Source organism: Phaethon aethereus (assembly GCF_964289735.1).
Source record: "Phaethon aethereus genome assembly, chromosome: 3".
In the NCBI taxonomy this organism is placed as follows: domain Eukaryota; kingdom Metazoa; phylum Chordata; class Aves; order Phaethontiformes; family Phaethontidae; genus Phaethon; species Phaethon aethereus.
In genome coordinates this window covers 40,119,042-40,143,405 of record NC_138576.1, presented here as the reverse complement: position 1 = coordinate 40,143,405, position 24,364 = coordinate 40,119,042, and the positions used below count along the sequence as shown (strand labels likewise).

The following is a 24,364-nucleotide window of genomic DNA, read 5'->3' as shown; positions in this document are numbered from 1 at the left end:
GTCATATGTACAGCACAAATGATACAGCTGTTTTGGAGGTGAGAAGATGGGTTTCAAATACAGTGCTTTTCAACTTGTGCATTAACTAAATGCATCAATTGTGCAAAGGGTAACTGAAAAAAAAGAAAGCATTAATAAAAAAAAAAAATCACTATGCACGGTCTGCACTTCCACCAAAATTTTTCAAGACACTGCAAAGAGTCAGGGAAAGAACATGGCCTAATTAGAATATCTATAAAAAACATCCTGTGTACATTCCTATTAGTACAAGGATAAAAGACAGTGGGGGAAAAGGGAAGGAACACTCCAGAATATTTAGCTTTGTTCAGGGGCACAAGGGAAACAAACTATAACAGCTTCACCAGTACCTTATAGAAGCTTTAAGTAACACGTTTTCCCTAAACTTGCAACAGGCTCAGAGCAAGATAAGACATTTACTCTGCCTCTGCTACAGCAGGGGCAGTAATTGATCAATTACACTGAAATTTATCTCTGTGGCAAAACTTCAGTGTAAGGCTGGCCAGACCTACACCCGTTTTAACTAAGCAGCCATCCTGATCTATGTAATCCACACCATTACATCACTTCACCATCAAAGAGAGGATTTGAAAACACAACAAAATAGAGGACTATGCCCTGCTGATTACAACCAGGGACCCCAGAACGTAAGTAGGGGTGAAGTAGCATGGAAGAAGTACTTCAAAGAACAAAGGGCAGGGATGCAAAAACAACCACTTCGTAGCTTTCACTCTGGAAAGAAATGTGCTTACAAAAGTTAATGGAGCAACAAATGCCAAATATAGGAAGTTATTCCTCAACTCTCAACTACAATATTCTATTAACTGTTGCCATTGCCACAATAATTTAGTATTTGACTACTTGGGAACAAGTGTCCCAGCTGTCTCAAAATACTGACAGGAATAACAAGAGTTATTCAACAAGAAAAATATGTTGCTGAATAAGGCAAGCGACAGCAGATTGTCGAAATCCAGATACAAAACCAGAGGTATAAATTGAAAATGACCAGAAGTCATTTTTCCTCTTCTGCCTTCAGAAGAGCATTTTTTCAGCTAAGTCTTTGTTTCAGCACTGCAGTGTTTTAGCTCTAACCTGAAATATCAGTGTGATGATATACCACACCTCCTAAAGAGATCTGTAACTCCAGGGAAGTTTCATGGGCTATAAACTATCAGAAACTCAGGCCAGCAAAGGAAAACTAAAAAATGTAAGCAACAAAATCCCATCAGCAGCACTATCTAAGCTTCATACTTCCAAAACAATCAAGAAAATAAAAGGCAGAGAGAAGCCTCTTCCCTAAACAAACCCACCATGTCATTTACCACTTTCAATATAAAATTTGTAACCAGTCCCAGTGAACATTTTCATGTAAAGCCTCCAAAATTTGACAGGTTCATAGACAAGAATACTGAGCATGATATCCTTCTAACATCACTTTCTGCATTGAAGCAATTTCAGTGAAGCAACGTGTCTTCCCTCCTCTTTTTCTCACGTTACTGAAAAATACTCAAGTCACTAGCATAAATAGCTGAGTTACTCATGAAACATAGGATGCGATGCAAAGGACAGAAGCTGCAACTCAGGAAAATTGCAACTAGACACCACCATGAGGATGGTCTGGTCAAACACTGGGGCAGGCTGCCCAGAGAGAGTCTCTGACCTTGGAGATACTCAAACCTTGGCTGGGCAGCTTTGAGCACGTTAAACCAGATGATTTCCAGAGGTGGCTTTCAACTAAGTTAGTCTATGATTCTAATATTTCTTTAGGTCTTAACAGTTAGAAGTATAAGCACCTTGATTGTTTGTATTTTGCCACTGCACCAGCACATGCTGCTTTACTTCCTGACTTTAATCACATGCTGATTCTCTTTTGAACAGGAAAGGACTACTAGAAAATCTGTAATAAGTATACATCACTTGTACGTGGCCTAAATCATTAAATCAGCCAAAATTCTTTTTCGAGTCAACAACTCTTCTTAAGCTATTATTGCCTAGCAGAGGGCTTATGCAAGTTTCCAGCGAAGTCTTCATTAAATGCAAGACAAAATGCAAAGGAAATTCTAGGCATTGCTGAAGCTCAGGTGACCACTGCCACTGAGTCCTTGCTCTCACCTCCAAGAGCACCACTAAAGGGAAGCCCAAGCCAGTAAGGCTGGCTGTTCTTAAGTAGAGAACAGTTTGAGAACAGACAGCAATTGCTGGACTTAAAAAAAAAACCAACAACCAAAAAACCAAAAAAAACCACCACAGACCTGTGAGGGTCTCGGCAAACTAGCCTGAGCCTGCCCATTCTCCTTCCCCAGTGTTCTCCAGGAGTCATTTAAGGACCGCTTTGAGTATTTCAGTAATTTCACCTAAAGAATTATCATCTTGCAAGTAACTTATCCTTACTGCAACTTCCTTATTGCAGCGTTATTACCCCAAACATTTTGCTATTCCCAGATATTCTGGATTAAAAACCCAGCCAAAGAGTTCAAGGCAGCTGGCAACTAGTTAGAGTGCTCTGCAACAGTGCAGTCAATTGCTGCCTGAAGGAACAGCCATCACTATTAACACTCCCTTCTTCAATAAGTACAGAATCACAGCCTGTCAATTCAACCACAATGAAAACAAACCCAAAACCATTTTAAACAAAGAAAACCTTTCAAAAGAACAACATTTATCCACAAAATGCTTAAAAGTTAAGGGTTTAAACATAATGTTCCAGCTCAGCCATGCTTCTTTCTAATTGGCATTATTTCAAAGGGTATAAATAAACTTTGCTAGAAGGATCAAGTATCTAAATACATGTAGTTATGCCTGGAAATATACATTCAGGTTACTAAATCTCAGCTGCACATGCAATTTGTGCATGGGCTAAATTAGTATCAAATTCACTACATACCACCATTGCCACAGTAGGTGGCCATGGCATTTTTCTGCATACACTTGTTTTCTTAAATTATTCAAATACCTACTAGTGAGTTATCCACTATAAATGCCTGCAGAGGCATGACGTCAAGCCTCTGACATGGAATAAATCTTTCTGCAGTAATACTTTCTCACGTCTCTCATCTAACATCCTACAAACTCCTTATTTTCAATGAGCAAACATTTCAGGTATACCAAAAGAATGCCTACAGCCCTGAAAAAATGAAAGGCAATAATTCCATTTCATACAAACCTTGAAGTAAAGCAAAACATCATCAGCTCCCCGGTTATATAAAATAAACTTTATAAAAAGTTTGTTGTAATTTGTTTTTCTACCATCTTTTGAAAAACAATACGTACTAAGTACAATATACAAAAAAATACGCTAAGATGCTGTCAATTCTTCAGACTTAAGAAAAGGAAATGGGATGTTGGTAATTTATCCCACAATACTGATCAGCTAATACTCTTCCAGATATTTGGGAGTGGAGAGAGAAGTCAAAAAACTGATTCATCATCATCATTCACTGTTTCCTGACCATTTTCTGACCACTCCAACCTGTCAAATTCCAACCTTTTCCACATGTAACCAACTAACCTTTACCTCCCCCTTTTTCTTCTTCATTTGCCATACAGAACTCTTGTCCCAATTCACTCAATCTGATTTTTGAAAACAAGAGACCTTTCTCAGTCTAAACAAACTCCTAGTTTAGGTTGTTCTCTTTGCTATATTAAATAAAATCAATTCATTATCAGTGGTCCCAATAAAATTTGGAGCCACAAGCAAAAAGAATTCGCAATGCAGAAAAGCCTTTCAGCAAGAGATCACCAGCCTTTAGTAGCAAGCTGAAGGAGAACAGTTGCTTTCAGCAACCCACGAAGCCAAGTTGTGTGTCAGATGCTGAAGACATACGATTTGCTGCTATACATAAGCAAAAGGCACTGCGCTCTCAATTCTGGAGCATGATGCAGGACAAAAAAAAAAAGTGCAAGAAAGCATTAGGTAAGAGGTTAGGTTTGACCAAACTTTCTGCAGACATTGAGTGTCAGTGTCACAGCTTCTGATCTCTCAGAGAAGCCACCCTGCAGCCCCTCCACCCTTCTACCAAAATCTTGCCATGTAAACCCAATACAATCACAGGCTAGAGATGTCCCCCTCTAAACTGAACTTCCTCCTCTGCTGGAATAAAAGACTATAGCACCTTGACTCATATGCATATGAAATGAGTTGTACTAAAAGCACTGCTGCACTGATAATAATACCTTCTGGAGAGCATCATTCTTTTGCCTACTGTGTTCTTCCTTGTTATGAAAGGGAATTTAAGAATTTTTCCTTTAATTATATTTCTGGCTTTTCTTCAATGATAAGACTTCAGTGACAATTTTTACTTCGTCTTGCTTGGTAGCCATAATCCTAGTAATGCTATGGCAGCAAGGCTAGCCTGTTTGCTTGGGATAGAGTTTCAAAGTATAGAAGTCGCATCCCTCAACTGCCCCTCCATCTCTGGTAGAGGAGTTCCAGCCCACAAGCATTTACCACCCAATGTCCATCAATGGACTCCACCAGAGTCCATCAATGAGCTGAAAGTTAATCCTTATTTTTCAGGTGACTTGATAATGGGCTCTCAAGTACTGTTAGTGCCAACATAATGGAGATTAGACCCGAAAGCTGAAGGAAGGTGGCTGCCTATCGCTCCTGGCAGCAGCCCAGTCCTTGGAGTTAAGACAACCATGAACCCCTAATGTTGACCATCAATTTATCAATACCCTCAAATGCTTCAGTTAATTACTAGATTTCACAAGCTAGCTCCTATTATCCAAAGAGGTCAGCCATGCTCTTCCCAGATGGTCTCCTTCCAAAGTTTCCACTGAATCAACACCTTCTAAACTTTCCCTGGTTATGCAGCAAATAGCACACTGTCACAGCATAATTCTGGCTTATACACCTTAAGTCCTGCATCATCGTTCTGTTCTCTTCTATTACATCTAACAAAAAAAAAGTCTATGATCTTCCACTTAACATGGACTAAAACCACGGCACAAACTATGAAATTACATCCCACTTCAGTCCTCAGAGGCAACATCACCTTGATTCTTTACTGAACCCCCTAAGCATCTGCCAATAGTTGCACACAACTGTCAATAGCTGCACACTTTTTAGGAGAGCAGAATTTGGTAATTAGGTTACTTTCCAAAACAGGGGTCTGTGTATAAGTTCAAAATCACTTTCAGAAGGAAGCAGAGTTTATTTTCCATGGGAAAAAATACCACCCCATAAGTTATCCCAACTAACATGTCATTTTCTACTTGCATGTGGGTACCGCTTTTTTATATATATATATATATATATATTCATTCCAAAACATTTTCCGAACTGGCAAGCTAAGTATTTTCCCTTAGATTTCATTTTTACTGTGTAGAAACATATTTCAGGACAAAGATATTTGGTATTATCACATACAGCCCCAACATCAGTTGCTTATTCTATTGGTTAAAGCTGCTAAGAAACCAGAAAATATGTAAAAAATTGTGATTAATTCCAGCAATTCAAAGTTTCACTTTCTGTCAACCACAACTACAGTTGAACAACTATCCACAAGTCAAAAATAAAAGCCTTGGATACATAGAAATACTTCTTATGTACATGCAATGTTTTCTTATCTCATTCAGAGCAAGAGGTCTTTTGAAGGGACATCAAGAGCAGATTTGTACTCAACAATGAAGTTCTATTTAAGTGATCAGTGGTGAAACTCTTGATTTTTTTTAATTTGGCAGAATTCAGTTTTTCCACAGAAACAACTAGCACACTAATATAGAAAAAAATCAAAGCCAAAAGATCTGGTTTTACCAACTAAGACAAAGATAGATAGCTGAATTTCAAGTTCAATTTAAAAAAAAAAAAAATTCCACAGTGTAAACTAATTTTTAAACGTTTCTGCAGTTGGTGTCTTTTTAAACAATCTTTGATAAACTGCCCAGAAAAGGCATCTACTAGAAAATAGTGTCTTAATACCTATGAGAAAAGCTGCACTCTATCACTGAGTTGTGTGGTTGTTTTTTTTTAAATGAGAATTTTACCTTACTTTTTTTAATACTGCATTTAAATTTCACAAGATGCTGGCACTACGACCGTTAGTTTTTGGTTATGCTTCCTAATGACCAGTTTCATAATAGCTAGCTAAGAGTAAGTCACCAACTTCCCTACACTGACAATTTCTTTCTATTGAATTGTGCTTTCTATGCAATATTGTTGGGTATAAATAATTATTCCTCCAGAAAACTAAGCACTTAATCCTCCTGAAGGAGCAGAAGCAGTATTGAATATTCTTCTGAATCGACTGATAAGTCCTAAGATACAGTGTAGTTCCCTGAAATGACATTAAAATTTAAATAAAATTCCCCCTCAACTTTGAAAAAATTACACAATTTTGTTCTTTCCTCCCAATTAACTAACAGATATACTGGCCAAAATGTTAGTCTAAACTCAGCAGGAATTTGAGAGTCCATAGGCAATTCATCTGGGAGTACAACTTTCCCAGCTTAAGGGGAAAAAAGTAGGGTCTTATGCCAATTGTTTCTTCATAGCATAAATTTATCACAGGCTTCCAGTATCATTTCTGCATTCTGTCATTGTCTCTGAAGAAAAGCTTCATCACTTGTTTGCAGAACTTAGAATTGGCTGTTGTAAAAATAAAGATTAAATAACTCAAAAGTATAGAGACTTGGCAGGGGGGGCATCGTAGTCACCCCCACCCCTACAAACTATCATTCATGAATGCTGTCATATGAACAAGCAATGACAACAACATAAAATCAAGTAAAATTTTCAAGTGACAACCCTGCCTGTTTTTCAGCCCTTCTTCCTGTGCTTTGAATACAATGGAAATGTTTGAAATGATCAATACACAAGGAAATATTACAGAAAAACTCAAAGACAAGAAAAACCCGAGGAATTAAACATCAGTGCTCCCATAAGGACAGCCTCCGAATAACCTCACCACCAAACTGGAAGTGTGGAAACATTCCGAATAAAGTGATTACTTTTATTAGAAAGTGTCAGTAACTTACCAAAAGAACTACAAATACACACAAACTGAATGAAATAAATAAAAAACAGATATAATATGATAACATAACTACTTTCCAATCTGTTTCCAGATTTTCAGGTACTTTAAAGAAGTGGAAGTTACCAGTTACAATGGCTTCAAACAGGACTGTCATATTCACAGGAAATAAAAGCTAACACTGAGAGTAAGCACTGGAAGACACATAAATCCCAAGTTAAAAAAAAAAAATCAGAATATTTAAGGCAACACATCTGTGCTACCCTATATATAGTGCCCCATAGAAATACCAGATATAAAGTTATAAAATAGCTTTAACTAGCCAGTTTAGGTCTTGGAAGCAAAGCAGCTTTCACAAGGAACTACTACAATGCTGCTACTACTTCTGCTACTCACACTCAATATACCTTATGTCAGCTGTTCCACCTGCTTTTTTCAGCCATGATAAAATTTGAGGAACTCTACTTCCCAATGAAATAGAGGTAAGTTACTTAACTTAAAGCACACACATGGCTGGGGGTTTTTAATAGCAACCAATATATCATTTAAGTACAGCTATTTACAAAACTATTATGTCCTTCCTCTGCCCTGTTTATAGTCCTCACTGATCTTTCTCTTATCACAGCTACACCCTGGCATAGCGTAAGTGGCTAAGCATGTATAGTGAATCAGACTCTGGTCAGCAGCATGGACATTTATGCTATCTTACCGCAGGATTTACTTGTACTTTACTCATATGTGACATTATGTTCTGCCTGTGTTAAAAGTGCTCCTAGTATGGGCATAGGTAAATAGGCAAACCAGATGTGTACAACCTTGACAATACTACTATCCCAGCAGGCAAAATAAATTGTAAGTAGTATATCTGCAACACACTTCATACGCAGCATTTCTGCAGTTTATCAAAGAACAATCAAATCCTGTCTTCAAAGATCTATTTAACTTCATATATAAAATGCATGGATTAATTTCTGAGGTCTGAATTACTTACCACACTGGAAGTCTTGATTATTTTATTTCCAGAATAAAGTTATTTTGCTTCAGAAGAAAATGTAGTTTTGCATACAAAACCAGCTGCACACCCAATAAAGGCAAGGAAATTATCTAAAGTTGATAATTACTATTTCCGTGCTCACACTGCACAAGGTATGAGTTTCTTCTCCCATAACATTATTTTGCTCTCACAGAAGCGGAAGCAAAATTGAAAATTCTGCAGTGTAGAATAAGGGAGCACAATTTTAAACAGAAATGGAGAGTGGCTACTTAAGACTAAACTGAGTGAACATAAGCCTCCAGCATGTAGATTTTATGGCCAAGCTGAAAGCTCAGGGTTGGAATAAAGGAAAGAGATCTAGGCCTGAACATTCCGCCTCTATAAACCTTCTGGCATGTTCAATTTTAAATTTAGGGCTTTTAAAATAAAAAAAAAAAACAGCAAAATAAAATTTTCTGGAGTAAGGATTAAAAAGCCATACATATCGATATATTTGCTAGATTCATCACCTCTGTAATCAGGGAGCTGAAGAAACTCAGGCTCAACAAGCCCGTTAGGTTTTCTGGAGATTCAATTTAAACTGATCTAAATTCAGTCAGTGATACATAATAAAAATTATCCAATGCCTATAACACTTCTCTGAATAATATGACAAACGCTATGTTGGAGACTGGTTTCTTAGAAAAAAATTGCAGAATAATCATCTAGGAAACATTGATTACTAATGCTCAATTTGGATTTTTGACAGTTGCATCCAATCATCCTTAACTTCCTCATCTGGAAAGGACCTGTAAAGCCGCTATAGCCAACACCTCTTGTTCTTTCAGGTTATTTTCTCATTTTTTTTCCAGAATAATGAAAGATGATACGGAGGGAGAAAGTGAGCAATGGACAGTGGACAACATATTATACCAGACCATGTCCCCTTAAATGTAGGGTATTATATTGAAAAATCTAATATTAAAGTAGATGACTCAACAGTTTCTGAAACTCTCATAAGGAAAATTAAATTCTGTATAAGCTAAAAGTAGCTAGAGACACATGCTTTTACACAGTCCATCTTCATTTTTTATACCACAGTAATCTCTCAACTTTACAGGGCTAAGCAGTATTAACAGAGCCAGTAAGAGGTGTACAACACAGTGATCAACATTTAATTACCTCTTTAAAATGTACACCTTTGCTTTCACACATAATAAGACAAACAGTCAACTTTTGAGCCAAGAGGGCTTTTGGGAAACAGGACAGTTGCAATAACACAGAAGCATGCTTGTATTATATAATGTAATTGTGCAGGAAATTTTTATTTAGCTGTAAAAAAAAAAAAAAAAAAAGAACAGTAATCGGGGTAACACATTTGTGTGCTGCATCAAGTTTATACTATTCCGTTACCACAAAATGAACTCATATATAACATCTACTACTTCTTGCAGACACATCAGCTTATTCAGAGCTGGTTTTGATACCTACACGTGGCTTGAAGGGCCTTATTTAATCACAGCTCAAGTTACAAAGATGCAAGGTCCTGGAACAACGTTACAGTGTTGAAAGATGTTACTGCATCTGTAGCAACAGTTGGAAGAGGATGGTTTTTGCTCCTTCACTACAGTTATCCTACAATGATTGACACAAGGCCATGCACCACCTCCTCAGGTTCTACTGAAGTTTTCATAAGGAGAGAAAGGACCAAGTGTGTTACCAAGCACACAGGTAGCCATGAGATGAAACAACGCTCAAGCAGTCTTCACCTTCCTCTATTAGGTTCTTCCAGTCTTTCTGCAAGCCTGGAAGACCTCCAATTCCACTGCGGGACAGAACAAACCAAAAAACCAAAAAAAACCACCTCTAAGCTGAAGCCTTTCAAGGAGAATTCCCAAGCAGCTTTCAGCAAGACCAGACAACATTCCTGAAAAAAAATGAAAGTATGACTACAGAAAACCCTGGGAAAAACCAAATATGACTAAAAAGCTTCAAAAATTCTTAAAACAGCTGGTAACATGGCCATGAAACTTCTTACCTCTGTCCATGCGTTTGATAAATGTATTATGACTCTCCAAGGGCTGTCCCAGCATTTTCCAGTGAATGTTATCCTTTTTCTTTAAAATAATCTCTACTTTCCCAACTTTTTCAGCAAAAGTTACTAAAAGATAAAAGGTTTCACATTGTTACTTTTAGTTACCTTTTTCCCCCCAAAATTATTTTACTCCTCCATTATTATGAAATTTTGGAAGAATTAGTAATTTCTCAAGATGCAAGGAATGAATCTGTTAAATTAAGATATCAAATTAAATGTACTTCCAGGTACCTCTTTATGATGTTTTACAGTGCATTTAAAACAACAAGCACTAACTTAATATGCGTAATTAATGTATCTTATTTACTACACACATTGTGAAAAGCTTCACAGCCCATCTGGTCAAAAGAATTCTCATGAATTCAAAGTCCTCATTTACTGGAAATTGGTAACTACCACTATTTACTACTTCCTTTCTGTCCAAGGCCATTTGAATGAGTAACTAAACCCAAGAAAACCCCATTCTAAGACAAGAACAGTTTACAAACACACAACAGAGCTAACTTCTAATTATCTTAACATTTAGTCATACTCACAGGGATCAGAGCACCATTGACTTACTACTTTCACGGGCCCAAATGACACAATTTAAAAAAATTATTAAACATTATGGTTTGAGTTGGTTGATTGTGCCAGAACCTAGTGGTATGCACAACTGTGAAGTATCTGACAAGGCAGAAAAATAAACTGAAATTCCACATTCTGTTACTAGGAGAGATACAGAAGTGCTGCAAGAGATGGAACTTACCAGCTACATTGTCTTGAACTGCATGATCCAAGTCTGAAAGAAAGAGAAACAAACTCTACATTAAGCAAAACCAAAATTATATTCTAGTCATCATATATACATACAGTTTAAGGCTAGGAATCCTGAGTGAACTAATAAGCCTAGAATCCTGTGCATCTTCATCTGGCCCTGAAATTTCACTCATGACTTCTGCAGGTCTAATACATAACATTAAGAAAGGCATAATTTTTCCTATTACTTTTAACAATGATTCATGTAAAGCTACTAATCCGCATTTTTCTAAGTCATTCCACTTGTCTTTTTTGAATAAGGGCATTTTAATAATCATCGAAAACACACTTGAAGAAAAGTTTTACACAACTTTTACATCTATTTCTTACTACACTTATTCCACATGTAAAAAATTAAGTACATACTAAACAAATGAAGATATGAGTTGATAAAACAATCCTTTATATCAAAGTACTTTAAAGTACCTTCCACCTTTAATGAAAAAGAAATAAAATATTTTACCTTGGGCTGCCATCCAGAGGGACCTGGACAAGCTTGAGGAACGGGCCCATGGGAAATTCATGAGGTTCAACAAGGCCAAGTACAGGGTCCTGCACCTGGGTTGGGGCAATCCCTAGTATCAATACAGGCTGGGGGATGAAGGGATCAAAAGCAGCCCTGCCCAGAAGGACTTGGGGGTACTGGTGGATGTAAAGCTGGACATGAGCTGGCAATGTGCGGTCACAGCCCAGAAGGCCAACCATCTCCTGGGCTGCATCCAAAGCAGCGTGGCCAGCAGGTCGAGGGAGGTGATTCTCCCCTCTACTCTGCTCTGGTGAGACCCCACCTCGAGTCCTGCATCCAGCTCTGGAACCCTTAGCACAGCAAAGGTGGGAACCTGCTGGAGCAGGTCCAGAGGAGGCCACAAAAATGATCAGAGGGATGGAACACCTCTCCTCTGAGGACAGGCTGAGAGAGTTGGGCTTGTTCAGCCTGGAGAAGAGAAGGCTCCAGGGAGACCTTATTCCAGCCTTCTAGTACTTCAAGGGGGCTTAGAAGAAAGATGAGGACAGACTTCTTAGCAGAGCTTGTTGTAATAGGACAAGGGGTAATGATTTTAAACTAAAAGAAGGTAGATTTAGGCTAGTTATAAGGAAGAAATTTTTCACATGGAGGGTGGTGAAACACTGGCACAGGTTGCCCAGAGTGGTGGTAGACACCCCATCCCTGGCAACACTGAAGGTCAGGTTGGACGGGGCTCTGAGCAACCTGATCTAGTTGAACATGTTCCTGCTCATTGCAGGAGGGTTGGACTATATGACCTTGAAAGGTCCCTTCCAACCCAAACTATTCTATGATTCTATGATTAATTGGTATATGTAAAATGCATATGGTCTGATGAGAGAGTTTTAATAAAGTAGAATGAAAATTCAGTACTTTCAACTGCAAAATTACAGTACCTACCAACTTCTACAACATATGAGTGGTCATCCACAATGATCTCTCCCCTTAATCGTTTGTCTTGACAGTCAACTATCACCAACTCTGCATTCATACCCTTTCATAGGTAAGGAAAAAAGAATAATTTTAATAAAGTTCTCCCAGAATTCAAGCTGGATCACAAATGGATCTTGTAATTCTCCCTTTTGTAACATACACTTACCTTCTGCTTAGTATATATGACAATGGTGATCAAACTATCTGTCTGGAACCAGTCATAACTGTAAAACAAAAAATACAATAAAAAAAATATATACTTTGTTTGGGCATACCAAAATATATTTAACTAGCAGTTTTCAAGTAGAGCTTCCTTCATGAATTTACAAGCCAAATACACTGTATACTAGTTTTTGAATGTAGAAGTCCAGCGCCAATAATTTTGAAAAGACTATTAAAATAACAACAATCTAACTATGCAACCTAATAGTCAGCACTTCGTAGCTAAAATTATATGGCATTGGTTTTACTTAAAAAGCGTGTGCATCCTCCTCTGCAGTATATGAATCTTCCTAACAAGAATGGTTAAAATCTTTACTCCAGACAAAAGTATTAAATAGTCAGGGTGGCTTTCAAGAGTTATAGATTCCACGACATACCACAAAACCACAGTTCCCTTCATCTCCCCAAATCAAGATTTTACATTCCTATGTTCCCAAGCTACCCAAACCTCATAATAAATCCAGGGTAAGGCAAGAAACATAAAGCCTTCAAATGCTAATTGATTGTTTGGCTTTACACTTGCCAAGAAGTAACTTACCCACCCAAGCCCAGAAAAGCTATTCCTTTCTCTACCCATTTTCATGGGGGATCATACATCTGACAACCTCATGCTGGGCTCTTCACCATAGACATCTGTAGTTCTCACAGTTTCCCGGTCAGTGAAAGTCAACTCTGTCTCCACAATACACATTAATCCCTTGCATCAACATTACTACTGTCTTCTCCCTTGCCCAATGCCCTAACCATTTCTGTCTACTGTTTGGACTCCTGGACCAGAAAAGAAGGCAGAGAGGGAGGATGCCCCCTCCAGCAGACACTCCTAACAGCCAACACGTTCTAAGCTGCACACCTTCCAGTCACACACCAGAAGATGCCAGACACACACAAGAAGAACAGCAGCAAGGTTTGGGGAGCACTCCAGAAGATAAGTCACATTCCAGTTGTTCACAAGCCACAATATTCTATATGACTGCATGTAACTCGTCCACATTCACAGGAGATTTTGATGCAAAGTGAGAAACTGAACCTTGGTGACTCAAGGCATCATGGAGTAAAATGGTAACTCAGTAACAACAGCAGGCATATCACAGTGGGGTTTTAGGGCCTGCTTTGCTTTGCATATTGCAGAAACTTGTATACAGCTATCACACATCTTACTACATTCCAGCCTGAAATGAAGTACTTTTCCAAGGCATGCCAACTCATATGTCTATGGACAAATTAACTAAAGTAAAAAAAAAAAACAAAACCACCACCAACAAAAACCACCCAAACCAGCCCAGTTGGCATCACTTTCCAGGAGTTTTCTCAAGAAGGAAAGCTGAAAAGCCTGCAAATACAAGCCGTACGTATGTATATGATGCAAGGCAGTGCAAGTGTTAGAAACCAACAAAGCAAGCCAAGAACCTTGCATCATCACCTGCCTATATGCTTACCATGAACTTTGGCAAGTTGTTTAAACCTGAACCTCAACTTTCTTACCTGTAAGAGGATGGTAATGATATACACTCATTCAGCTGACATTTAGCTGAAACATCAATTACTAAGAAATGCACAGAATTATTAAATAGAATGTTCAACAGACAATGAAAGACAAAGGTTTACCTCGGAGTTAAATCTTTAGCAGAAGCGCCCGGCACTTTCTTCTCAGGAAGCATACCTACAAAGAGCAGAGCATCATCAAAGTATTTGTTGTGATACTCACTGAATAGAAATCATAATCAGAGATGTTTTGGGTTTTTTTTAATTGAATGTTCTAAATACCCCTCCACATTATTTAGTGGCTTTATTTCCACAGGCAGCCAGAAGTATCCATGTTCTTTTTAAAGGCTGCTGTTACTCAGCACTTCCTTTTGGAGAGCAGGCTTCTAGAACATGAAGTTCTACTTCAAAAATAAAGAGTTCCATATACCACAGAACCCATGTGTGCAGCCCTTTTGGTACATGTAGCTTGGTCTCAGTTTCATCTGTTACTAGCTTGTGCTTTCACACTCTGATAGTGAAGCATGGAAAAAAGGTTATCTGAATTAATTTCCTTTAACAGAACTATTTGTTTACACAATTCAGATGAAAAAATTCAATTTGGGACATCTGGACTAATCTAATTCACAAGTAAAATTTCATGTCAGTCAGTTACACGAAAATATCAGCCTTAGTCTCTCTACATTGCACTTTGCTAGGAATTTTCACAGAATTCAGCTACTCACTTTAATAATTAAAGAACAGGAAACAGTCTGAAAAAGCCTTTGCTAGGAAGCAACACTTCGTCAGTCTTTGTAAGTGTCAACTGTACTAATCTCCGGCCTAATAAAAATGGACTATATTTGGCAAAAATATGAGCAGAAATGACAGATAAAAGCAACTGCAATCCTTCATCAATTTTAACACAAAGAAGTTATATAGAATCATGATGGAGAAAGCTGCACAGACTGAAATACAGTATGATTCATAACACCACATGAACAACAGGAGTTTCCCTGGACAATGGTTAGGCAGAAGCCTAAGATAACAGTTAGTGAGTGCTGGTTTCAAGCCCATTCAAAGACAAACCTTGAAAACCTGAAATGGCTACGCATAAAATAATGAATGTATGAATTCTCAGTTACCTAGATGATTATCTTCCAAATGCCAGTAAGTTTTGTAGTTTGACTACTATAAAATTACACCACAGTAATTGAGTGGCTCCACCATGTGGGAAGCAGATAAAAACAGAGAGAACCATTCTGGTCTAATCCAATCTGTCAAAACTATTTGATCATCCAGATGGGGGAATTAACCCAAAGCAATTAAAACTTGCTGGAATTACTTATTCTTTGATCCTTAATTGCCCCTAAGTACACACCATCTGCAGCTGCCAAAGAAGCTAAATGGCAGAGCAGTCAGATCACTGCAAAAGAAAACCAGTCACCTAATGTTAAAAGCCTTCTCAAAGGCTAAGCCTTTCTTGAGAACACATATCATATGCTTAGGTTGGCCTCCATGGATAAAAGGAATGCGTGGTCATACACACTCCTGGTTGCTTTTGCAGGTCAACAGAAATATATGAGCAGGCACAATAAGATAGAACATTCTGGCAAACCAAGTTATTTATGAATTATTCTGAAATACTATTAAGACACTATGTGAAAACAAGAAGTCACACTGTAATAAAAAGACAATGATTCAGGTGATCCATGAATCAACTAAGGAAAGTGCTCTACTGGTCATGATGGTCATAAATAAAGAAAAGCTGGTGATGAAGCCAAAGGGTGATAGCAGGCATGAAATGAAGGAGTTTAAGGCAACCAGGATGCACAGCAGAATTACAACTCTGTATCTCACGAGAGCAAACTTCAGCTTGTTCCAGGAATTGCTCTGCAGAATCCCATGGGATAGCAAGGCTAGTGATCCAGTTTCTCACACTATCCTCAGAGCCACATTGGAGAAAGCTGGGTTTGACAGGTCGATTAACAATCTGGCTAGAAATTTAGTAGGGCTGCCAGTCACAAAAGGTGTGATCAACAGTACAAAGTCCAATTGGTGGCTAGTTATAGCTGGTATTCTCTAGGGAATGGGGAATGCCAATACTGTTCAATACAGACATTAGCAACCTGAAAGGCACACACTGTCCCACTGTCACAAAGTACCTGAGCAATAACAAATCACAGGAAGCAGTCGAAACATGAAAGATTATGGCTACCATTCAAAGGGACCCAGTCAGACTGAAGAAATGAGCTGACAAAAGCTCCATGAAGCTCAAAAGCAAATACAAAATTTTGCACCTGGTTGTTGCGTTAAGAGGTAGATGCCCAAAATCAGCGTTAGTAGTCCGGTCATGCCCAACCCCTTTCGCTGGACTCTCACGGGTCCGGATGCACTACTAACATCACACTACCTGCTCAGCCGGACACCTCCTGAACTCACATGGCCACACAGAGGTACAGTCACGTTCAGGGACAACACACACACAGCTGAGTCAATCAATAGTGCGATTTATTGAAGCAACAGATGCACAAGTTCTTTGGACTGCCAGTGATAAATTCACTGTCTGCAAGCAAGTGCACTAAATTGATTATGGTTGGGTTACACACGCGTGGGGTGATGAAACAACTCTAGAGATTCCTAAAATTCCCGTGGATCCACTCGGGATAGCCGAGTGTTCGAATCTTATCCAAAGGTGTCTCAATGGAGGGGGAAGAGAGGGTCAGCCCGTTGGCAGATCCTAAAAGTCAGGAGTGATGGTGTCTTCCCTAACATCCAGCTCTTTTCACACTACTTTATAGTGTTCTACTTTGCAGGTGGAGCTTGAGTGACTCTAGTCATACATACCTTTATCAGGATTGGTTCAAAAGTCTCTCGCTTCGCGTTTAAATGTACAGACTAGGAAAAATTCAGTGCACAAGCTCATTGAGGGGTGGTCGCACCTTGGGAGGTGGGCAATTTTGAGAGCGGTATGCATTTCAGTATTACAACGATATTATAATAAGCAAAGTTCACTCCAAGTACAGCATTTCATCAAAGTTGACAGGTCATTGATCCAGGGCATCACATGTGCAGCTTATTAATGTACACACTGTGTACCTTTAAATTCCCTTGTTCACAGAGCGTGGCCGCAACGTCTCCACTCCACTCTCCATGCAATTTCTCTTAGTCAGCACACCAAGTTCCCCTGATGTTGCCAACATCTAGGGTTGCCTAGGGAATTGCCACGGTACAGACTCATTGTACACTAGCTACGTTCCACCCTGTTTCAATGCTGTTCTTAGTGTAAATTTCCAAATTGCCCCTCAGCAATTACTCTACACTGGGAAAAGAAAAAAAAAACAAAACAAGTAGGAGGCCTGAGTGGATATAAAGGAGCTTTGCAGATGGGCAGATACTGCATCCTTGTGATGATGAAGGCCAACTTTATCCTGGGCAAGAGCATAGCAATCAGTTCAAGGTGAGCAATTCTTCCTCCCTGTTCAGCGTTTGTGAGACCACATCTGCGGTACTGTGTCCAGTTTTGGCTCCTCAGTGCAGGACAGACATTGATATACTAGGTCAGCTCCAGGGATAGGCCACCAAAATGGTCAGCAGCTGGAGCACAGGATATATGAAAGGAGACTGAGGGAACTGTGTTTGTTCAGCCTGCAGAAGAAAAGGCTAAGGGGGAAATCCAACTGCAGTCTTCAACTACCTAAAGAGAAGGTGGTGGGAGAAAAGAAAGTATAGAGAACATAGCCAGACTCTTCTCAGAGAAGGTCAAGGGGCAATAGACAAATATCAGTGAAAATTCGGGGTGGTGGGGACAGAAACCAAAATACCACACCTCTTTCCTTCCCATGAGGGTGGGGTTGCTCATGAGCAATCTGATCTAGTATTGAAGTTCACTCTGCTTTGAGCAGGAGACTGGACCGAACAAGCTCCAGGTGTTCCTTCCAATCCAAACTCCATCCATCCATTTAGGATGCTCTGAAAGCTTTCTGTACCTATAGTTTTCTTTGTTCTTAGAACGCCCAGAACAAGCTTGACGCATATTTGTAAACTCCAAATATTACTAAGAAAAATAAGAACACTTGTATTACTTATGCTAAAGAATTCCAGCTGGTTGAACCTCAAGATTTAGTTTTCTGGACTTGAAACTCTAGCTCAACCACTTGTCTCATCACCCTTTTCCACATCATCAGTTTTTTCAAGGTCTGATGTGCATATACGCAAACACCAGCTTGTTTTCACATAGTGGAACTGCCCAGGTAATTTTTTTTTAAACTATTAATATTACAAAAATCATCATAATAGTTTGGGTGAAAGAGAAATTCAGTCTAGCTCAAAAATGCAAGGCTGAAAGGATCATTCTTAAAATACGTCTTTGATATATATTTGTTCTCAAACATGAAGTTTTCATGCATGAAGTTTTTAATGGCGGCATTCTGAAATTTTGATGTCTTTTGTTTGAAACTCAAGCACGAACAGATGTTGAAGAGCACATTAGGCTACACCCTAACAGGCTGACTGTTATCACTAGGAATATATTCTGGAAGCTTCAGCTTTAACTGACCCTAACATTACATACAATTGATGTTCACAAAAATCAAGGATACATTTAAGTCGATTGATCTGAGAACACTCCAAATACAATTATTGTTTATACATTTTAGATTGATAAGACAAAAATGTCTTTGTTAGTGTCAACAACTTCCAAAAAAATCAGAGCCCATGCCATAGGCCTCTCCCACTTTCAGACAGCAACGCTTATTTCTAGACTCATTTTGACTTAAGTTTACAAGAGCTAAGCACCAAGACGCAACAACTGAATATGAACAATCTCATGGAAGAAAACCTCAGGAACTGATCTCTCCTATTTTGGAAAAAGTCTTGCCAAACAGGTGAACTGAACACAACAGGCAAGCATCAGTATCTTGGCAATTTCATTGTAAACTATCATCAGAATAATTTCCTATGTCTCCTGTCAAGTCACATAATCTGGACAAGAAAAGTTATTTCTAGGAACAGGAGGGGAAGCAAGACAGAAAGAAGAGAGAAGGAATATCACTTATTTCTCTTTACCTGGAAACACTGAGAATATGAAAGTTGCCTAGGAAAGCTCTGGACAGCTAGACAAGCATGAAAACTAAGGAATTCATGAACCAAAATAACAAAGATGGTACCATAGATGGTAAAATTAGTCTTCTACTTGAATACAAAATATTTATCGTGTATTTAATGACTACTAGCTGCTAGTGATATCATTCTGATAGAGTAAAGCAGAATTTGTTTTATAATACCCCCAGTCCTCCAAAGCAAGATCAACAGGTTCCAGCAACCTGTTCGTTCACGAGCAAAAAAAAGGAAAGTCAGGTAGCAGATCCTGTCAAAGTTTAGCTTAACGTCTTCTAAGGTCATAGAGCAAAACAGGAAGAAGTAAAACGTCTTGCTCACTTTTACATGATATATGTTTAATTTTTTGTGCAGCTCAGTGCTTGTGCATACTAAAAGGTAAACTGCCTTTTAGAAGTCAAATACAACATTAACAGAAAACAAAGGGAGGGCAAGGAAGACAGTGTGAGAAAAAAGAAAACAAATGGGAACTCAGATTCACCATAGAAAGCATGAACAAGTTATCTTCCCATCACTGCCTGAACTTGCTGTGACACCACCCTCAGAACTTCTCTCTGGCTTCATCTTCATCATGTGTTTGTTCAGCCTGCAGAAGAAAAGGCTAAGGGGGAAATCCAACTGCAGTCTTCAACTACCTAAAGAGAAGGTGGTGGGAGAAAAGAAAGCATAGAGAAGATAGCCAGACTCTTCTCAGAGAATATCAAGAGGTCAAGACACATTTAGGTTTCTGCTCCTCCTGCTGCTCCAAAATTTTAACTGCTCTAGACTCCTTTTCCAAAGTTTCAGCCTAGACTTTTCCATGACCAATTTGCACCTGTCCCCCCTTTCATGCCAATAGATCAGCCTTGAGTTCAAAATGTATTATTTCCCTTCACAGGTGTTCATCCTATTTGCTCCACCAACACACCCCCATCACACCTCATTCGATGGGACTTCATGAGCCATATTCTTTTAGGAAGCCTCTTACACTAATATGACTAATCAGTCTGTAACATTTCCCTAAAATCATCAAAATCAAATGGTTCTTGATCACTAGCAACCAAAGCTACCTCCAGTACTCAAGGAAGGGCTCAGTGAAGGCCTGAATGCTTCCCCATCTCTACAAGGACTACCGCCAGCCTCCTGATACATTCACAGGACTGTAGCTGCTTCTCTTAAAGCTACAGCAATTGTCAGCCCAGTCACTCACAGTTACATCTCAAATAGTTCAGTCATGCTGTGATCAGCTAATCTACCTCCATCGCAACTCGTCTCCCAGTGGTGATCTTCCAGCTTTTCGTAGAGACTTATTAAAGTCTAAGTGTCCCCCAAGATTTTGACTTGTCTCTGCTACTTTAGCCCCATGGCCACCTAGCTTTTCTGATCAAAAAGCCTGGCAATTTTATAGTGGCAGTAATTTGTGACCTGTCTGGTCTGACTTGAGCAGAAAGCTTGCCCATCTTATATCTCCCTTATCTATACCACTCTACTGCAGTCTTATAATACTTTTGAACACTGGATTCACAATACCTGATAAGGATTTTGCCTTCTGTAATTTCCACAGATCATTACAGCGTCAACATCAGATTCAAATATAAAGACAGACAGAAGTCTGGATAAATACTGCTCGTTCGGTAATATTCAGATAAATTTGAGATTCAGTCCCCACTTCACTCCAGGTGAATACTTACCATTAAGCTGTTTCTTCTCTTCAGACAGAGTAGAAGAAATCTCTACAAGCATTAAGAAAAAACGAGCACAACAGTAAGAAGTTACAGCACAGTACTTGTGCACACATGCAAAAAAAAAAAAAAAAAAGCCAAAGTAAGGATCTCCAAATAAAGCTTCCAAAATATTAATAGATTGACCAGGACACTTCAGCTCTCAAGAAGTCACAAATAAATGCAGCACTGATTACCATTGCAAAAGATTGTGTATAATTAAGAAAATACAGTGTTAAAAATGCCAAGAATTGCACAGCACTGAAGGGTAGGAAATGCTAGCACTGTGGCACTTCAAAACAAACATCACAAATTATCTTGTGCAGTTATAAACTTCATAGCTAAGAAGCTCAGTAAATCTGTCAGACTTTCGATGACACTTGTGTCAGGACAACACAGAGTAGACACTGAATCTGATGGCAATCTAAACCCAATCCTTGGCAGAAACCCACGGGAAAAAAAAAATAAAATCTTCCTCTAAGGTCCTTCTGTCAAATGGTTTTATTTGACAAGTTATTATCGGAGTTTTTCATTAAATCTACAGTATGCTGCAACTAGTCTAAACACACACACACTAGCAGACAAAAAAGAAGATAAAGACCAAGCAGGTGAATTACATAGTGTCAATTCATATATAAGGTGCTCAACTCAACTGGAAAGTCAGAGGACCTCTCAGGCACATATCCTTCTGCTCATAGCAAATCTGGAGGGAAACTAGTCGTCTGGATGTACCCTAGCCCCTTTCCGCCTTCTGTACATTGCACATCTCAGAATGTCCTAATATGAAGGCCCATTTTATATTCTTCTTAATGGGAATCAGGTTTGGGGAAGTTGGAGAAACCAGTATGTTCTTCCTGCTCCCTTATATGAAAACCAAAATGTGAATGTTTCTCCCCTGTTCTGAATCCCTCCCAGTGCTCTGCATCACAGCTGCCAGTGTTAGAAGAAAAATGCCATTATAAGAGAAGTGAAGGAAAGGCTCCTGGAACAAAGCACCAAACATACAGCATGGCAAAATTACTTCAGAGCTGACCAAGAATTGCCTTCATCAGACATTTTCATGTTGTGCCACTATAAAGTAAAAACAAAACACTCTACAAGATGGATGAGACAGTTCACCCCAAATTTTTGATTGAGGCTGTATTTGTCTGTGTATTCTGCTATACATCACTTCAAGCTTTCTGCCAGGATAGGCAAGTCATTCACAAAAACTCATTTCTGACTAAAGGTAATTTTTTGCATTCAAAAGTCTACTATCATTTCACTACATTTTAACACACCACACTGAAATTGGCACTGCAATTTTAAAGACATTTCCAAAAGACAGCCCTACGTCTCTTCTTTCGATGACACTATAGCTCTCAGTCTAAACTCACTGAATGAACAATAATAAAACATGCATTCCGACTCACAGATTATGTTACCACTGAAATAACATAGGGACACACGTCTGTGAGAAACATTAGCAGTACTAAAAGATGCCAGACAACAAGCCAGTGCACATTTCAGTGCACAGCTCCACTGTAAGAGCACAGAAAGGACACTTCAGAATTTCCTATCAGTTCCTACTATACCATCAAGCAGTGATCCCAAAAGACAAGTTGACAAAACATTAACTATCACCAGCATCTTCAAAAGAGTCTTCTTTCTTAAAGAAACCCTGGAGTATGCAAGGACAAGCTTCAGCTTCCTTAAACTGTTCAGTGAGCAAATAATTGTACCATCTTCCAAAAAAAAAAAAAAAATCGGAACACAGGAAACAAAAACTAAACAACCACAGATCTTCCAGCCATGCCCCAACAAACCTACAACTGCGTTACTTGCACTGTACTGAGACTGTACCAAACAGCAAGTACCAATGCTCACTCTACTGCCAAATACCCTCTGCCAGAAAAAGTAAGCAACGTATTCCATAATTTGAAGTCCTGTCTTTCCTCTATACTTATGGGCCCATTTAATCCTATATTCAAAAACATGCACCTTAACTTAGTATTTTATTCTTCTAATTTCAAAAGCAAACTTTGCTGAATATGGTCTTCTGGAAGGATGTGAGACTAGAATTACTGCTGGCTGATAGTGAAATTAGTCAATCACATTCTTGATAATTCAGAAGAGGAGGATATGTAACCTACCAGGAATCAAAGTAAACTTTGAGAATTCTACAGCGAAAAATTTCAATAAATCCAGTCTCATCAGTTTGATTCTCAATTAATGAAATTACATTCTCTCACGTCTGAAGTGGCTAAGAGAGACACAGGCAATAGAACTGGTTTTAGACAGTTGGAAACATTTATCCTGCAATTTTTACTACAGCAAAATGGATAGAACAGTCCTATTACGGAGGAAAGCAGAAAAAGTGAACAGCAGAATCACAGAATTTTTAAGGTTGGAAAAGACCTTTAAGATCATCAAGTCCAACTGTCCACCCACCACCACCATGCCCACTAAACCACGTCCCAAAGTGCCACATCTACACGTTTTTTGAACACACCCATTGACAGTGACTCCACCACCTCCCTGGGCAGCCTGTTCCAATGCTTGACCACTCTCTCAGGAAAGACATTTTTCCTAATACCTAGTCTACACCTTCCCTGGCACAACCTGAGGCCATTTACCCTCATCCTATCACTAGTTACTTGGGAGAAGAGACTAACACCCACCTCACCACAACCCCCTTTCAGGTAGTTGGAGAGAGCAATAAGGTCTCCCCTCAGCCTCTTCTTCTCCAGACTAAACAACCCCAGTTCCCTCAGCCGCTCCTCATAAGACTTGGGCTCTAGACCCTTCACCAGCTTCGTTGCCCTTCTCTGGACACGATCCAGCACCTCAATGTCCTTCTTGTAGTGAGGGGCCCAAAACTGAACACAGGATTTGAGATGTGGCCTCACCAGTGCCGAGTACAGGGGCACCATCACTTCCCTACTCCTGCTGGCCACGCTATTTCCACTAAAATGGACAGAAAATGGACTGTCATAGCTGGCAGGGGAAAGGACTTGTTTATTTTTTACTGACTGGCTGTCACAAGAATTCCTTTCAGTTGTAGAAGAGTTAGATTAATGAAATTGGCAAAAGTCAGGTTTACTTCTAAAGTTCAAACTCAGCTGACAAAGTAGCAGTAACCTATCTGTAACACCTCAACTCCATGAAGCATTTATGCTGTCGAGGTTTCTCCATACTTTGCAGCATTTACCTTAAAAGCTCGACACTGGAATTAGCTACCTAGCAACATGGAGACATAAAATACCATTCTCCTTCATGTACAGACCAAACTCAACGTAACTGTTAGGCCATGTGATCTAAGCGCTAAGCATATATGCAGTGTGTCTTGCCAGAAGCTGAAGAGCTACAAGAGATGGCTGAATTTGTGAACTAAAAGATGCCACAGAACTTGATAAAAATAGTTGCAACCAAGAATTCTTTCATGTTTTCACTGCAGTTTTGCTAAGGGTCAATATTCAGTAATAGCGTCTGCTTCCTAAGTATAGGAAATTTTTGCTATGGCCTACAAACCAAAACAAATACTGAAGATTAAAGTCTCTAGAAACCATCACCAGCATTTTAAGACAA

At 39.0% G+C, this 24,364-nt stretch overlaps 1 protein-coding gene across 1 annotated transcript in view; it reads right to left on the bottom strand.

Moving 5' to 3' along the window:
* CYB5R4 (cytochrome b5 reductase 4) overlaps positions 1-24,364 on the bottom strand; it is a gene marked incomplete at both ends in the record, with an annotated part of 46,303 nt that overhangs the window by 13,591 nt on the left and 8,348 nt on the right. Inside the window, 6 exons of the mRNA XM_081998194.1 lie at positions 10,004-10,126; positions 10,809-10,841; positions 12,264-12,357; positions 12,463-12,520; positions 14,124-14,178; positions 20,768-20,809. Coding sequence (XP_081854320.1) covers positions 10,004-10,126; positions 10,809-10,841; positions 12,264-12,357; positions 12,463-12,520; positions 14,124-14,178; positions 20,768-20,809 — 405 coding nt within the window. The remainder of the gene's footprint in view (positions 1-10,003; positions 10,127-10,808; positions 10,842-12,263; positions 12,358-12,462; positions 12,521-14,123; positions 14,179-20,767; positions 20,810-24,364) is intronic.